The sequence below is a fragment of the Buceros rhinoceros genome, unplaced genomic scaffold, assembly GCF_000710305.1.
Source record: "Buceros rhinoceros silvestris isolate BGI_N320 unplaced genomic scaffold, ASM71030v1 scaffold1171, whole genome shotgun sequence".
NCBI lineage: Eukaryota > Metazoa > Chordata > Aves > Bucerotiformes > Bucerotidae > Buceros > Buceros rhinoceros.
The window spans coordinates 57246-75245 of record NW_010392376.1 but is presented as its reverse complement, the minus strand read 5'-3'; the positions used below and the strand labels follow the sequence as shown (position 1 = coordinate 75245).

The 18000-nt window shown below is 37.3% G+C and overlaps 1 protein-coding gene across 1 annotated transcript in view; it reads left to right on the top strand.

Annotated features, from left to right (window-relative positions):
• Positions 1–6393, top strand: part of ST6GALNAC3 (ST6 (alpha-N-acetyl-neuraminyl-2,3-beta-galactosyl-1,3)-N-acetylgalactosaminide alpha-2,6-sialyltransferase 3) — a 244780-nt gene extending 238387 nt beyond the window's left edge. The window contains exons 7-8 of the mRNA XM_010144438.1: positions 4560–4667; positions 6207–6393. Coding sequence (XP_010142740.1) covers positions 4560–4667; positions 6207–6393 — 295 coding nt within the window. The remainder of the gene's footprint in view (positions 1–4559; positions 4668–6206) is intronic.
• Positions 6394–18000: the final 11607 nt, after the last annotated feature.

Here is an 18000-nt window from a genome sequence, read left to right as displayed (position 1 = left end):
AAAATATTTTATGTTGCTCAATTTTCCCCTGATGAGAGAAGAAAATAGTCTTTCCTTCCTTTAGCCGACATCAAAGCATGGATATAGATGTCAGAAAAGATGAATTTCGGTCGCCAACATTTTTATGATGCACTCTCCCATCTTCTTCATATTAATTTCTTACGCTTTTTATAGAATATTGGAAAGCTAAGGCTAAAGAACGCTGTCTAAATGCTTTTATTTCTAATTAATTTTTAATTAAAGCTTTATATATCACACATGACAATTCTAGTAATCCTAAATGCGTGTTTTTTACAATTTCCTTCCAAAATACAGAAGGCTAGTGTCCTCTTTAAGGTGTTTTGAGAATCTATAATCAGTTCTTTCTACTAGAGTTTATGGGAGGCATAACTAAAACTGTAAATTCTGTGGTTTGAGACTTGAAACTTGCCAATAACTATTAATCTTGGAACTTTCTTTTATGTTCTGAGATAAAAGAATGATATTTTAAGCACTTTAAACTTCACTAAGAACAACACAGGTAAGCATATACTTTGTTTCAAGCATCTTAATTAACTTTACTCCATTGGTCTCTTACTGTGTTTAATGTTAAGCATTATGTACTTTTCTGAAATGCTGGATAGTATTCAGCAGAATGAATTGTATCCCGATAACTAACATTTCTTTAAGAATCCTAGTCGCATAGGAAGTATGCAAAATAAGCTTGCATTTTCAAGATAAACAAAGTAAGTTTTTGTGGGCATTGCCTTTTTATTGCTGCATCCAGCTGTAAATCATGTCTTGAAAGCAAAACCATCTTTTAAAATGCATTTCTTGAAAAATAGCGCATTATTTTCTCCTGAGCCATTGAGACAATTTCCTGCCTAAATCTGGTGCCCCATTAATTTTAGAGTATGAGAAAAAGTCACTGTGAGCCATAGGGAACAATTTTGCATTTGCTGCGCACACATATATCACAATAGATTTGCCTATAGTAGCTCTACAGATGATGTTTAACAAACTCCTGTTTTCCCTGTTTGGGATTAATGTCCTCCTTCCCTCAGATTTGTGCAGTAACATAGCCGTATGCTACCCATAAATGGGACATTCTTTTCAGTATGTAAAATTTGAAATCTGAATGCAATTACGGTAACAAGAGGAACTCTTTCTAATGAGTCTCAAAAAGCACTGGCCAAAAAACACATAAAACTCTCCTGTAGAGAAAGAAATTGAGTGCACGGTGTTAGCATTATAGCAAGGGCTGAGACATTGCTTTGCACTACAGTTTTATGGGATGATATTTTAAAAGATATTCAGAGTTTTATGACTTTTTATGGACAGCTAAAATCGTTTTCACATTTCCAATATTGCTTTCATTAGAATGTTGAAAGTATGTTTACAGTATCAGATTGAATTTTAAGGTGTTACCAAATCATCCAGAATCCCCACTGCTTAAGTATATTCCCTTGTATCCCTGTGTATCTTCAGAGAAAAAATGGGAGCAATGTAAGAGCTTTGTTTTAAAGTATATAATCTGTATTCTGTCATGTACTTCATCTCCCAGGGAAGGTATCTGGAAACTCACTCTGCTGTTTTTATTTATCCAGCGCAGTATATAGATGAGAGGACTAAGGTCCAATGGTGTTAAAACAAGACGTCAAATATTGATTATCTATTTTTTAAAATTCTTTTTTCCTCCCAAGTATAGCAAATTTCAGATGCTACTGTCAATAATAATACTCTCCAATAAACCTCCATTATCAGAAGGGTCCTGATCTTCATAGTGTTCTTATAAATGGTTATTATGATTCTAAATGTTTTTAAAAGCTCAGGGCTAGTGCTCTTCTGGTGCAAGAGCAGAAAGCAAGTTAGAAGCCATATAGCTTGGCAGGATGTTACTCTGGGATAACATGAATTGGATTGGGAATTCCCTTTCGTAGACAGTAGCAGAACATTCTGTTTGAAGAAATGAAGATCCTAACAGGACAGATAAACAGATGTACAGTTTTACGCTATAAAGGTGTTAAGTAAAGAAGCACAATTCTAGTTGGTGTCTATGTGTGAAACACAGGTATTTGACACCTGCCTTTTGTTCCTGTTTGTCATTCTTCAGTGATAATTTAACCTTTATTTATTGTTTCCAATAAATAAAGGTCCTTTACAAAAGCAGCTAAATAGATACTTCTGAGTTTCCCCAGGGAAAAGGATGTTTCAGGAAAGCTAGGGATGGAAGTTCACACCAGCTAACCCATGAAAGATGATAGACATGGGCAAGGAAGAGAAGATTTAGCCCAAATTACTTTCAGTGTTCTTAGGTGTAATAAAACTCTGTGGGACTTCAGGTAATTCTTCTTCACTAAAAAAAATAAGACTTGATTAAAGTGGAGTGTACTGGAGTTTCTCTAGGAATGTAAAGCTCTTGCAGCTATTCTACTATCCATAATAAAAGTTATTAATTGGAGAAGGAATTTGAATCTCAGTCCTGCATGTGTCAGGTAAATATCATTATAAAGGTACAACTACTTTTTCACCCATTGTCTTAGTTACTATTTAGTCAAATTTCAACAAGAAAGACCAATAAAGTAGCACAGAATCTGAGCCAAAATCCACCAATTGGCACATTTACCTGGGAGGCAGGAGACCATAGTATGTTCTTGCTCTGAACAAGGAAGAAACACCTGAGGTTGGTTCTGTCTCACAGGAAAATTGGGTTTTATAGGCTGGATAAATTGCTATATGGTATCTTTTTTTCACATCAAAGCTTCCGTCCTACCCCAGGATGAAAATGTTTTCACAAAGTTTTTTTGATGGGGGTAACTGATTCGCACATAGGCCTGCTTGGGAGTTCTTCTGCAGCAAAATTTGTGTGCAAACCTCAGGCTGCTTTAACTTCTGATGGAGAACAGTCTGCTCCCTGCTGTACCCAAAAGCGAATGGCTAAGAGATGTGGCATAAAGCTAGATTATCTCCTTCTCTCACACCCAACTCGCTCAAATTGAGCCAAAGGCTCTATTAAGATGGGTTTTTTTCTGATGGGAATTTCTTTGGAAATTAGATAAGTTATTTATAATTTTAAGGTAATTATTTTCATTGATTTCAGCCAAACTGAAAGTAATACCTGCACAAAGCTGGACTTCAATCCGTTTGTAAGCAGTGAGGACACTAAGCATGTTCTTACTACTTATGAGGTTTTAAAACGTGGACAAATAAATCTTTGTGCAAACCTCAGGCTGCTTTAACTTCTGATGGAGAACAGTCTGCTCCCTGCTGTACCCAAAAGCGAATGGCTAAGAGATGTGGCATAAAGCTAGATTATCTCCTTCTCTCACACCCAACTCGCTCAAATTGAGCCAAAGGCTCTATTAAGATGGGTTTTTTTCTGATGGGAATTTCTTTGGAAATTAGATAAGTTATTTATAATTTTAAGGTAATTATTTTCATTGATTTCAGCCAAACTGAAAGTAATACCTGCACAAAGCTGGACTTCAGTCAGTTTGTAAGCAGTGAGGACTAAGCATGTTCTTACTACTTATGAGGTTTTAAAACGTGGACAAATAAATCTTGCTTGCGCAAGATATATAGGCAGCTCTGTTGACTCCCAGTGCCCCACTGGTAACATTTGCATGCGTAGAGTGAACAAGAATTGGACTGTAATTGACAATGCGTAAGTTTGCTCACATAGCCAATTTGTGAACCAAATCCTTACAAGTGTCATTTGTTCTCACTCATGCAGGTAATATTTTTTGACTGATTTAATGCAACTAGTTATTTCAGAAAAGTCATCAATCTGGGCACTGTTCTCTTGTGGTTTTCTCTCTGCTAAGTTATCTTAAAGAATGATGACACAAACTTATGTTAAGGGATATGCACAGAATTTTCATTTCTAAAGTCTTGTATTAGATGTTTTTCTACCAAAATGTTCTTAAATGTTTCATTACGCTGTGAATTTTCAAGCTGAGGATAGCCCTCTGCAGATTAAAATTTTGCTTGGGGAAGAGGATGATGCATACTTACATGCACACAGCACAAACTGTGTAGTATCTGTTCTTATCAGCTTAATATCTGATACATCCTTGACGAGAGGACTTCATATTAAATGGATTTTTGCTTGGTTGGTTTTTTTATTTAAGACGTGTGGATGTGGTGCTGAGGGACATGGTTAGGGACCCTGGCAGTGCGGGGTGAATGGTGGGACTCGATGATATTAAAGATATCTTCCAACCAAATGATTCTATAGATTCTAGAAACTGCCAGTAGTTTGCTTTTTGGTGAACTTTATCTCATTTTACACACTACACTAATTGGTATCTTTCAGAAGTAAAAATAAATAATTGTCTTATGGGAGATGCATTGTTTGGTTTCAGATATTTAACATGGCATTTTTTTCAGTGGACAATATCTTGAGGCCCCAAGCTGGGAAGATTGAGAGCATATCTATAAATAATTCAAAGTGATTGTATGGTTTTGACAGATTGTCAAGTTGCTTAATGATTTTGTTACAGGTAATAGATTATATTTCTTTGATAAAGTGTTGATAATTTCTCATTGCAATTTGTTTTGTGTATGTTGTATTTTTACAGAGTCCAGTCAGGTTCATATCTCAGTACGGGTTGGTTTACCTTGATTTTGGCTATGGATGCCTGCTATGGAATTCACGTCTATGGGATGATAAATGACACCTACTGCAAGTAAGATCACAGGAAATTATTTTCACACACCAACAATTCTAATGTCTTGTCAAAATTTCACAATTGATTTTAATACCATAAATCAAAAAAAAATGGATCAGTCAGTCATTTCCCAGTGTTTTGGGTTGATGTGCCACTATTGTCAGCATATTTAGTCCTGATATGGCATTTGTTTTTGATAAAATGAAACCATTTACAAAATCTAGCATCAGATGTCATAAGGAACTATTTTTAATCAAACATCTTTTGCAGTTTCAGAATAAGTTGGAAACAAAGTGTGTTCATACTTTTCTGACAAAATGTACTTAATTCTACTGCTAAAACAAATCTATAGAGGAAATACTATTAGTTCTCGGAATACCGAATACATCTGGAAGTGGAAGAAACTGATTAGTCCAGGATAGTTACCTGAAATTACATTTCACCACCATCGAGCAACCTAGTTGGACTTTCTAGGTTATATATGACTCCCTTTGAGTAGTAGGGGGGTTCTAATTAGGTAATAAAATAAGTCCTGTAAGCTTTATCACAGTAAACTGACATAAATTCCAGCCAACTACTGTTAGTGATCTCACAGTAACAATGGATTATTCCTATTGTCAGAAGTAGAACTCTAAACACAATTTTTAAAAGTCCAAGTTAAATGCTTTAATCTACAGTGTATGGTAAAAAATATAAAATGAATCTATTCCTCATATAGAAGGGGAGGAAATGTCATAAACAATGTATGACACTAGTACAAATCTATTCTTCTGTGTCAAGTCTTTGTGCAGATCCTCACTCCACATTCTGTGTTACTCCAGTGTGGGACTCTGGCAGACCCTAAAAAAATTTTTAAAATAGGGAATTTGAGTCACAGCTGCTTAATTAGGGTATCTTAACATTAGAAGCTGACTTTTTAGAACTTGCAGCTCTCACTGATTGAGTCATCCAGATGGAATGAACATATGTTGTTCTTTGTTTATGAAAACACAGTAGGTGCCCTGAGATAAAGGGTGACAGGACGAAAGTTGTCCTCACAGAGTTCATCCAAGCTGGCATTGCATAGCCCTGATGTAAAACCAGTAAACAGCATGATAGCGCTTCAGTCTGTTGAGAGCAGAGAAGGATGGATTTCCTTAAATTTGCAGTGCTGACTGCATTACCTACTTATAATGCATATTATTCTTATAACTATCTTATTCCGCCAGTTCAAGAACCACTTTCAAGAGTTGGGACTATCAGATGAGAAAACTTTGCTTAGGGAGGGAGCCTTATGGATTGAATTCTCCCAGGTTAAATAAAATGTACAGTACCCATAAGAGCCAGCCCATCAGCTTCTTACTGACTGCTAAGATCAGTGTATGTTGAGTGATACACTTAGCTTCCTTTTCCATAGGAGAATTCGTTGAAATCATGCTGTAATGAAAGCCCTTATACAATCTAGCAAAGGAGATGAGGTGCTGACACATGGAAAGAATTTCAGATAGTTCAGGTGTCGTATATACTAATGTTTTTCTTGGAAATAATACTTCAGTGTATCTTTTTTTTTCCCCTTAGGTCAGAAGGCTTTCGTAAAGTTCCCTACCACTATTACGAGCCAGGAAGAGATGAGTGTGAGGAATACTTCCTGCATGAAAATGCTCCATATGGAGGCCATAGGTTTATCACGGAAAAGAAAGTATTTGCTAAATGGGCCAAGAAGCACACAATAATATTTACACACCCCAACTGGACAGTGTCTTGATATTGGTTTCCCTAACTCTCTCTAACAGCATATTACAAAAATGTCTCAGTTTACAATAATTTTGCTTACATCTGTCTGGCCTTTCTCAGCCTAGGCAACACTAAACTAAAAACTACAAGACAAAGAGGGTGATAGTTCAGCTGTTAAGCAAAATTAACCATCTATGGAAGACAGACACATTGTCATTATTTCTTAGGGTTTTACTCCACATGATGCACTTTATATTTTAACTGGATTTTACTTCAAGGATTTTATGTTCAAGGCAGTAGCAGTTAAAGACAGATGAGATCTCCTGTATCTACAGGTGTACATGGAGAACATGGTGGTCCTTTAAAACTTGTCTACCACCTTAGTTAATTAAAATTAGTGTTTGTAGCTTATTTGCAGTACTGGAGCACTAGTTCCAGTTGTGGTCTTAGTATAAATTTTCCATGAAAGACATAGGAGGAAAAATACAGACCTCCGAGGTCTATGAGGGAGTAAATTTTAAAAACCACCTGAATATGTTGATGCAGTAGGCATTTGCATATGTGGTAAAATTAGAGATGAGCTAAACACGGTTCTTGAACTGTACACAAGTCTCACATGAGAAGATACTATTTACTCCAGGCTCCCGATTATTTCATAGATTCTGAGATACAGCTTCCTTCTACCCTGGTCAGGCTGCACCACCTTGGGTGATGTGTTCTGTACTTTTTGAGGCGGCTATTCCACAGTTCAGCTCCAACAGCATGATACTTAGCAAAGACTGTGTTTTGCAGCCCATGCTGAACCTTTCGCTGTTGTACCAAGCCTGCTGTCAGTACCCAAGCTGCTTAGTGTAAAGTTGTCTCATAAACATCTCCCTGTATTCCAGTTGTGCCTTTGAGTTGCATCAGCACCCAAACATCAGTATTTTGAAGGTATTTCTCATGCAGCCATTATAATTTATTTTAAATCTCCAGTTTCTCCATCTTTAAAAAGGGGATAGTATCTACCTACCTCACAATGAAGTTGTGAGGATTAATATAAGTCCATAAAGCACTTTCCTGATGAAAACACCCTGTTGGGTATTTGAAGAAAGTGACAGCATGTCTGGATCTGATCGCAAATTGTTCTGAGCATTTGCTTCCTACTGAGGATAATTGGTAGTACTAAGTTTTCTCAGCTTGTGTTGCTTCAGATGGAGTTGAAAGAACTCACCATCTTGCAAGTATGATCTGCACATCAAGAGACAGTTCAAGAATTTTAAAATATACTCATGTCTAGATGAAAAATGTATTTCCAATCTTACTCTCATGGAAAGTTTTCAACTGCAGCAGATTCATTTGTAATATGACCATAATTCAACTACACATGTGAGGTTTATTTAAACTGTATTTAAATTAATGCTTTAAGTTCAGAATGTGTCCTGCAAATATGTAACATCTGGAATGTCAGGTACAACACTGTAATAGACAATACTGTGAACACTTGAAAGAATTATGTGTGGAACATGACACACAGGGTTTACTCACACTGCTTAAACATTAACCAACACGAAACTTTATATGCTTTTGTAAATCATGAAAAGGGGAAAGTAAAAAGCTATTTTTACATGTAAGTATTTGTATACTGATGATTTCCTATTGTATATTTGTATATAAAAATCTATATTTTATATGTTCATGCATATATATTCTCTCATAAGCAGCTGCAACTCTTAGGATGGGGAGGAAGTCTCTTCACCAGTGTTCCTCCTCCTGATCATTGTTTTTTGTTCCTGTTGGTAGGTGATACCAGAGTTTCATCTCAGTTTTCTCTTGCCCCTTCTATTTTCTACTGTAAATGCAGCTTTCTGATTTTATTTTAATATAGCTCAGCTTTCACCACTTACTTTAGTGCTATAAGTGTTCATGCTTATGGCCCTGGATAAACAACTATGTCCAAATACTGTTCCAGACTTCTTGCATGACTTGATCTCTCACCTTCCTGTTTGGAAAAGGAGGACAATGATATTTTCCTACTCCCTGGCTTGACTGACTTTCTTGTAAGCTTTTGAGACAGATATTCTCATTTGCAATTTATTTGTGTAAAGCCTTGCAGAAGAGGTGCGCAACATGTCTGAAGGCTACAGGCAATGGTGTAATGTACAAAGAATTTAAAGTGGCTGCTTCTTGTCCCTGGACTTTAAAATCAATTACAGACTAATATAGCATGGGATGAAATGAAGAGGGGGAAGGGTCATGGATGAAGAATGGTAGTAGCAAAAGATAGAGAGCTAGATTTATCACCATATACATATGCATCTTTTCAGTTCAGATGGATGGCTGGATAGATGGAAAGCTAATAAAAAATTATAATGCAGGATTTGAAAAATGCAGGACATGCAGAAATGGGGAGAATATTCCACACATAGTGTACAGGGAAAACCTATAGCTCCCTTGTGGGAAGAGGAGCTGAAAAGGAGAATTTCAGTCAAATTGAACTTGTATTTAGAAAGTCTAAGGTTAATAATTATTAAAGTTCCTATGAAAGTGCTGCACATGGAAGTGCAGTTGGGCTGGACAGACTTATATGAGAAGTGTCCTGACGAAGCATAGTCTTTCTCCCCAGTGAGCACAGCATAAGGATTCTGCCCAAGTTGTGTTCACATGCAACGCAGATTTTAAGCCTGAGAAAGTTTTTAAGATACTTAAGACTTGCCAAATCACCATAAATCTGTTGTAAAATATGTGCGTCATACGGAAGCTCCTTGTAGAGTGCTTGCATGCTGTATGAAACAACATCTCATGCAAAGGCTAGCTAAGAAAAATACAGTTCTGAGAACAGCTAAATGTACAGCAAAATTGAGAACATCATTCAAGTGCAGTTGTCACAGAGCAAAGTTAAAGTGTCGCTCTCTGCTTGGATTTGCAGTAAGAGCAGCTACACTTTTAGAAACATTGCAGCAGGCTTCATTCACACTAGAGTAAATGAACGTCAGTTTCCTTATTTAAATGAGCCTGTCTTTAGCATAAAATAAATGCGTATTTGCATGAATTTTATTATATGAGTAAGGAACCGTGACCATTGTGTGAAAATGATTCAACAAAGAAATTACTTTGTTGAAATCTCTTAAAAATCAGCACTGTGGTACTCAGTGCTTGGCTGTGTAGTAGGAGACCTCGATGATTCACCTCCTCAGAGCAGTTAAGACATCAGCAGAGAATCATTTATTAATTTTTTTTTAAAATAAAGCCTACTACAGTTTACCTGGATGTAATCAGATCCTAATTGCTTATTCATTCAAGCAGTCCTATTTTAATCAACTACTCATGTGTATAAAACAAGCAGGGAGTTTAACTGAGGTTTTCAAAATAGATCTTCACGTTGCTGCTAATAGAGGAATAATTTGGCATTTTTTTGCCATCAGTCAGCTAAGTAGGCACTAAATGTTTTCTTTTATAATTTACTTAGGTTTTTTAAAATACATTTTTGAAGACAAAAAGGCATTTATTGTTTGGCTTGCTGTAGGCTTGGTTTTAATAAATGTTTAAATTTTAATACACTTTATGTTTTATGTTGCATTACCTTCTTATTTAATTTTTTTTCAATGGAAAAAATGTTTTAAATAGGAGCAGAAATTTTCCTACGGGAAAAAAAATCTTTTTATTTGGCTAATTACTAATTCACAGGTAATTAACTGAATAATATAAAAACCTGGGGTTTGTTTTTCCAAACGGACACAGCAGACATGATCCCAACCTTTTCAGTCCCACTAGATGTCCAGGTCACATCCCTCTGCTTACACCACCGGCTCTTCAGAGAAGGAAAATTGTATATCCAGCCAAATTCCCTTTCTGTCTGGGTTGGGAGGCTCCATCTGCAGACTGCTCGTATCAGTTACATTGGTGAGTGGGAAGGACTGAGGAAGAGTTCTATTTAGGAGCAGATGGTGTTCCAACTTCAAAAAAATGCCGCTAAAGTGCTTTAGGAGAGGAGCAGCCATTGATCTTTCCTGGAAATACTTCATCGAAGTATTCTGTTTCTTCAAATGCCTTTAGCTCCTTTGTAGAACTGTTGTCCTACTCTCTCTAGTAAGAATTACCAACAATGGCAAAACATACCCTTTCCAGTAAAAAGTAGAGGCAATTTCTGTGTTAAAAGTTTCTATATAAAACCAGTCAGCCTGACACAACTTAAATTACCTGAAGACTCACTGACTTAGGAATCTCAGAGGTCTTAGTTCAAAACTAATGAAAATCACTTTGCAAGCTCATGAATACAGCACCCATCGCAGTAAAAACTTTTCACTCCTGGGTACGATGGTAAGCAGTGCTTCGTTTGAGAAGGACCATGTGCACATAATGCATTGCATAGTTATATAAGAGGAGCCTGTCCAGTGCTTTGAGGCTGGTGCAGACAGTCTTTATTCATCTCCTTGTGAGCTTGGCAAAAGTAGGACACCCCCCCCCAAAGATAGCTGGCAGCAGAGCACAGGTGCTGAACCAGAGGACATGTCCAGGTAAGTAAAGAATTAAATAAAAAATCAGTCATGAGTTATAACTGGATGGTGCCCTTAGTAAGTAGAAAATCAGAAGCACTTTACATATTGATGCTTACATTTTGCTGACTTTTTTTTCTGCATGTATCTTTAGTTGTGCTCGAGCAAGTTTATGGTTTGTTTATGATGAACCTTAGTGTACCCACACAAGTGAAACTTTGTGTTAGTGCCAAAGGATTGCAGGGAGCTGCCAGTGGGCATTGTGATGTACTGCATACAACAGTCACGTATTTACTAAATAGGTTAGGCATAGTTCTTTTGAGGAGAAAGTGTTTCATTTTCAGCAGATGTGACTCATTCTTTCACTCCTGAGAGGATGCAGAGGAATATGACTTAGCTATGGGCGAGACAAGAATGATATGGTAAATAGTCAACCACCAGGTTCATATGTATTTTTCTGGTTATTGCTGTGATGTATAGCTAATGACACAGAAGAAAGGAAGCCTTGTATTGCATAACCTACAGAAGTCTCGTGTGTCTGCTCAGAATTGGACTCTCCTAGGTAAACCCTCCAGAAAGTTGGTGAAGGAGAAAGAGAGGGTCTTTCCCCACTGCAGTAGAGGGCTTCTGTGGAAGCCGTCATATCCACGTGGCATACCTGGGCCTGCTCTCCCAGCTTTCATAGGCTCCCCACCCAGCTGTGGCTTCGGGCTCTTTCCAGCCTCATTGAATGAAACGCGTTCTCCAGCTGACTTACACAGCCTGTGAGCTGCACAAAGTCTGCCCCATCCTCCCCTCTGTGGGACCAGGGGAGTGGTGATGCTAACTTGGGGGTGAGGAGTAACAGGTTTCAGAGCAGGGACATTCTCTCAAGTCAGCAGATCTTGCTTGGGGCACAGTCTCACCTTAGGTGGTGAACTCAGTTTCTTTGAATGTGGTGGGAAAGATATCACTGGATTTTGTTATTATTTGCATTATTAATTCACAAAGAGCCACTATTTTATGGGTATCTTAAACAGTTGATTTCATGTCTTTTTTTGCATCGTTTGCTGCTGTTTCTGGGAACTCCTTAAGATGGGCAGCTGTCAGCATCTGCCACTGCTGTTCTGATTTACTGGCCATAAAGAGACTGTAAACTTTAACTAATGCATGTTCTTACCATGTATTATGCATGATAGCATGTTACACATTTTATTCTCACACTATAGTAAATAATGCAAGTTGTGTGTAAACTTAGTTTAAGCAGGGGAAGTAGTGCTTTTCTTTCTCTGATATCATGTGTTGCCCAGAGCACTTTGCTGGAGCTCTCTAAGTGCCATTTGCAGCTCGCAGCAAAGAAATTGTTGAAACCAGTCAGGAAATATTTACTAAATTTGACATTTTTCACTGGAATATCAGAAATACTCAAGCTTGCTTTTGTGAACCTACTCTAATACTCAGTCACAAATCTATATTCTTTTATATGTTACATTTGACTGTAACATCAGGAATTACTTTTTTGACACAGATAGTATGAAGCGATCACAAATTTTTTACATTTATGGGAGTATCTTTTTCCAAAGCCTATGACTACATTAGCGAGGAATTACCTCAGCTGGGTCAAATCTGTAGCCCGAAAGTGTTGGTGCTAAGGACCTGATCTCCACACCATGCACAGTCTCTGGTTTAGCCCCATGGGCTGAATGCCACCAGTGATTGGATAACATCTTTTAGTTTAATCCAAAATAAATCTAGTTCATATCCTCAGGACCAGTCTATCATGGAATCTAAAGCTTGTAAAGAGAAGCCACTACACTGGACTGCCCCACAGGAAAGTGAAAGTCCTGTTAGCCTATCTTTTGGCTAATTGAAGCCCTTTGTTGGGTTTTTTCCTCCCTCAAACTTTGCATGTGTATTTTTTTGCATAGCTATTTTTCTTTCAGATCTCAGATCTGATTCATCCCATCAGATCATGGGAATCAAGGGCTCCTGACTCGTAAAGTTAGCATCCAAATGTGTTCCATAAGTCAGGAATGTGATATAGGACAGAGTAATCCAGCATTGGTACAGCATGGAACTTGCGTAGTTTGATGAAGCGTTTACCTGTGATTCCACTCATGGATGTGTTTTTATCATGAACACGCTGGATGCTTGCTAATGTGTACATTGCTTTTATATACTGCATCACACATAAAAATTCCCTTCATCGTTTTCCCAGGGTATTTTTGTTCTTGTGGCCTTCCAGTTGTATCTGTATATGTGTGCGTATGTGCATGAATATACAGTGTACAAGCATTCTTCTCTTCTTAGACAGTTGCTACTATGTGCTGCTAACATAGACTTACTTAGAAAGTTCTTGTTACGCTCTTTATTACACGTATTCTTTGGTTGCCTTTTTGTAGTGCTGACAAGTGTATTTATAGTGGATATCACTGTAGACTTAGAAAACTTTCAGACTCTTTATACTTATTTTAAATGTTCTACCATGTGTTTTCTTGCTGTATGCTACTTAGGTTATGCTCCCATTTGGAGAATGTGCTTCTATGTACTTGCAAAATTGTGCCTGGGTTATTTTAGAACATGAATAAATGTATATGATTTTCCAATTGTCTGACAATTTATACATGATTTTGTGCTAAACACTTTTATTCTTGTTTGTGTATATGCTACTATAATAATACCTGGCCATTCACTGGACTCAAAGAAACAAAGATCTCTGTTCTTGAAAGTATTACGATAAACTATGCCTAAATTATTTCTTAATTGACATTAAAGATATTTTAAGGCATCTATCCTAAACATATCCAGTAAAGTTGGGTAAACTCAAATCACAAAATACACAATTACAATAACTCATCCTTTTATTTCTGTGTGTCAAAACATGCATTGTGTACATGCATGCACACAGAAATGGAGGTTTGTAGGGAGGGCACATTGGATCCTATCCATAAAGGGTACACCTTTAAACACTCTCTCAGAGCACAGCACTCAAAAGTCAAGTCATTGAAACCCCAAGGTGTGGCCACTCAGCCCATGCTTGAGAGCTGTGTAAGACTGAATGGCTGTAGGAGAGATCACATCTCATGAAAAGGTGTGAACCTCGACTTGCAGCTACGATGTTGACAACAGTATGAGTAGGACCTACTTAACCTACATTCTCTTCCATCACGCAGTGGACCCCACGGTGCTAAGAGAGGAAAGGATCCAGAACTCCCCTAGCCTCTAACTATCTTCTAGTTTTCCTGTTCCATTGCCCAGCTAAGAACATGGTTAAAAGGCAACAGGCTTCAATGTGAAAATTTTAACTTCAATTTCATTTCAATTTACTTTCAAATTCAATTAAACACATCAATTAAACACATTGAGACTAACTGGGTTTGTCAGCACTAGCATATACAATGCAGCTCTCAAAGGAGGCAGCAGCGTTATGTATGACGTGTCTCCAAATCTCCCGATTGGAGGCCAGGGGGACCACTGATGGTAAACTGTTGCCCTCTGATTCTGGTACTCAGGTACTCGTGGCGCAGAGATTTGTTTCCTTTATGAACTGAGCTGTTTTGCTAGCCACTGCAATGAAGGGAAGGAAAAAGAAAATTTCTGTGGTAAGACTAAAATTAAATAAAGGGAAGAAATACCATTCACATGCTCTGCTTTGAGGGTCCTTCAAATTTGATATGCTGCCAAGGGGCTTGTTAAGAATTTGTGTGTTATTTTTCAGACATATTCTCTGAATATACAGTAATATTCCCTTCAGAACCATTATAGCGTGAGCTGTGAATGCATATGAATACCGTGATGTAATATGGATTCGTTTCATCCTTTTTCCATGCAGTTTGTGAGTTACTCTTGAAGGACATTCATACTTAATAGTAGTGGCATGGGATGTGAATGTGCTTTTATTTGATTATTTGTCATGGAACCAAATACTCAGGTAAAAAAAAATAGTTAATTAGTGAATTATCCCCCTTAGACCTTTTCAAACCTTTATAGAATAGCCCCATGAAGTTTTTGTTCCTGTGACTTTACATTTGGATCTTATTTTATTAGTTTGCTCCAGATCACTCAATAATACTTGACAACTACTGTCAGTGATCTTTTCTTCTTACTACTGATTTTTTCCTTTATGCAAACCTTTGGGTTTTCTTCCAAATTGTTGATAAAAATGTTAACTAGAGTATGCACAGGAAGCTATCCCAGCAGAATACCTGTTCTGTGATCACTCCCCATTTAAATTCATGTTTTGAAATGTCAGTTAACCAGTTTTCAATTCATTTCATGTGCGACATGTCAATTTTGTATTATCATGGTTTCTTAACTCAAATGTCATGAATCCCACATCAAATGTCATATAGAATCAAATTATATCAACAGTGTTGTGTTTTGCTTGTAGTCACAACTGGAAAAAAAAGTCAGCAAATGTGTTTAAGAGTATCTATTTTCCATATTGCACTTAGATTGTCATTTAACATATTTCTCCTCTTTAATTAGTTCATAATTGAGTCCCCTGTCAGCCATTCCATTACTTTGCCTCAGATCAATTTCAGACTGACAAGACTGTAATTATCTAGGTCATTAAGTTTATCCTTCTTAAATATTAACACAACCGTAAGTTTTATTCCAGCTTTCTGGAACTTTCCCAATTGTTCCAAGACTTGGCAAAAAGCAGTAATAACAATAGAGATTCCTCTGTCAGCTCTTCTAACAGCTCTGGGATACAAGTTACCTGAAGTTTCTGATGCAAATACTTCTTACTTCAGTAGCCTCCATTTAATGTTTTTCTTTAGTGTTTTTTTTCTGTTGCTTAGTAGTTCATCATCCTCATAGAGCGTCAACTGTTGTCTGTCTTTTCCTTAAATACCAAACAAAAAAACTTACTGAATTTGCCTTCATTACTCTTAACAAATCTTCTACTTCAGTCTGATAAAGAACTGGTATCATTGTCAGGATTCTTAATGTATTTGAAAAGTGTCATCCTTAATTTTCTGGCCACAAATGTCTCCTTACAACTTGCCTATATTTATTGGAGGAATTATTTATGTAATTCCTTACTTCTACTCTATATTCAGTATTATCAATTTTCTTTCTTCATTTCACTGTTTTACAATTATATAGAAGCTTTTATTAACCCTTTGAGCTATATTTTTTTTTAAACACATACAGCTTGCTTTCCTCATTTTGCAGCTATTAAATAAATATATTATGGATCAGTTCTCTGTCCTAGCTGATTCTCCTTTACAATAATTTTCAGTTTGGTAAAAAGACTGCACCATCCATATTACAGTTTGGGCTTCATTCTCTTTATGCCCATGAAGAGAAATCAAGCTATCATCATAGCCACTAACAATTAGTTCTCTTATCAAGTCCTCTTTTCATTATTTGTGAGATGAGATCTCACATAAAACTCTCATTTTTGGAGATTCTTCCTTTTTGGTCTAAGAAATATTCATACCTAATGTTCAAAAATTCTGCAGAGGTTTTAGCACCAGCATCATGAAACCTTAGGCTTATGTCAGGCAGACTGACATCTCAGATGATAGTGCAGCTTTTTTGCTCCTACACATTACAGAAGGTGCAAAGGCATCCAGTTATCCTGCTCTCTTCTATGATTTGATGATTTGCAGACACCAGATACTATCCCATCTAGTGTTCTATCTGTTAGAGTATTGATCCATCACATTCAAGTTCATTTACTTCTGAGCTGTCAGTGTCCTGAAAACAAACTATGTCCTTTTTACTGTAAAGTTATACTCGTCTTCTCCTTGTCTCTACTTAATCTTTCCAAAATAGGTTATAACTGTTGATTTTAATGTCCCAGTTATGCAGTTCTTCCCATCTAGTGTCAGTTACACCAGCTACGCTGAATTTATAAATAAATAATTCTGATTCCTTTGTTTACCCAGACTCTTTAAGATTGGTTTATGGAAAACCTACTACTTCTATATCTTGATTAATTTTGGGTTTGACTTCTTGATTTCATGCTGAATGTGGTTTTTTGTTAGTTGGGCTTGGGTTTTTTCACCGGTTCCCCATTTAGCACTCATTTTCAGCCTCTTTCTTCTGAACGGGAGACCACCCAGTCTGGGCCAAGACAGATACTCCATGTTCCAGCTTTTTCTCCAGATTGGCTTGGCTCCATATGATCCCTACCTGTCCTTTTTTGAAAAATACTTATGCCTCTGAAGGATTCTGAAATTTGGGGGGAGGGGGGAGATGGTGAATTGGATATGGGCAAAAGCTGCCTGTTTTCAAACTGAACTTTAGGCTGTTCTAACACATCTGCTTGGGCCGTTTTTATTGTTGCACAGAGAAACCAGAGCTCCCTGGACAGCCCAGTCCCAGGGCTAGCAGCTCCCATCTTTCCTCAGGATTGGCAGAATTTGGGAGATACAGAGCCCAGCTTCTGAGACAATACGTAAATTGAACAGAGGAGGTGTCAAAAAATGAAACAGATTAAGAACTGGCTTGTTTTGTCAGAAGATTGATCAAAATCTGCATCTTTCTACGGGAGATTTGAATTACAACCAACTAGCATTCTTCACTGGAAAAAGCAAAACATTCTACCAGAGAATTTCTGATTAACTCTTCTCCTGTCCAGAGGAGAGCTATCTAAATTAATTGTCTTTGACAGGTGAGGTCTGTCCTCATCTTGGTACAGGAGATAAGATACTGATTACGACACATCTGGGTGGACTTGCACAGCTTTTTAATTACAACAAAAGGACTTATCAGGAATGTCTTGTAAACTGAGTGTCAGCAGTTTGGATTGCAGCTGCCTGGCCATGGGGTTTGATGACTTCCCTGTTTAACAGATACAATTAAATATTATCCTGTATTTGTGAGCAACTTTGCCTTCAACCTAGTACATATCATTCATCAAGAGCTACTGCTCAGGCCTTGAAGTAAGGCTAATGAAATCTGTTTGGTCTCACGTTGCCTTTTTTCTTTTTTTTTTTTTGTCAGCACTTCAGAAAAGATGTTCAGTTTGTTCTGATGCACAACAAGTCTTAGTGACTTGATTGATGCAAGACACATGATGTATGGTGACATCACCTAGCAAAAAGTCTGATTGCTTCCTTGTCCTGTGTATTAGTTCTGCAGAACTAGGCAGAGAGCTGTGTAAATACGTACCCTGAAGATACTGTATAGAAACTGAAACTCCTCTAGCACTGTGCAGGATATGTCCA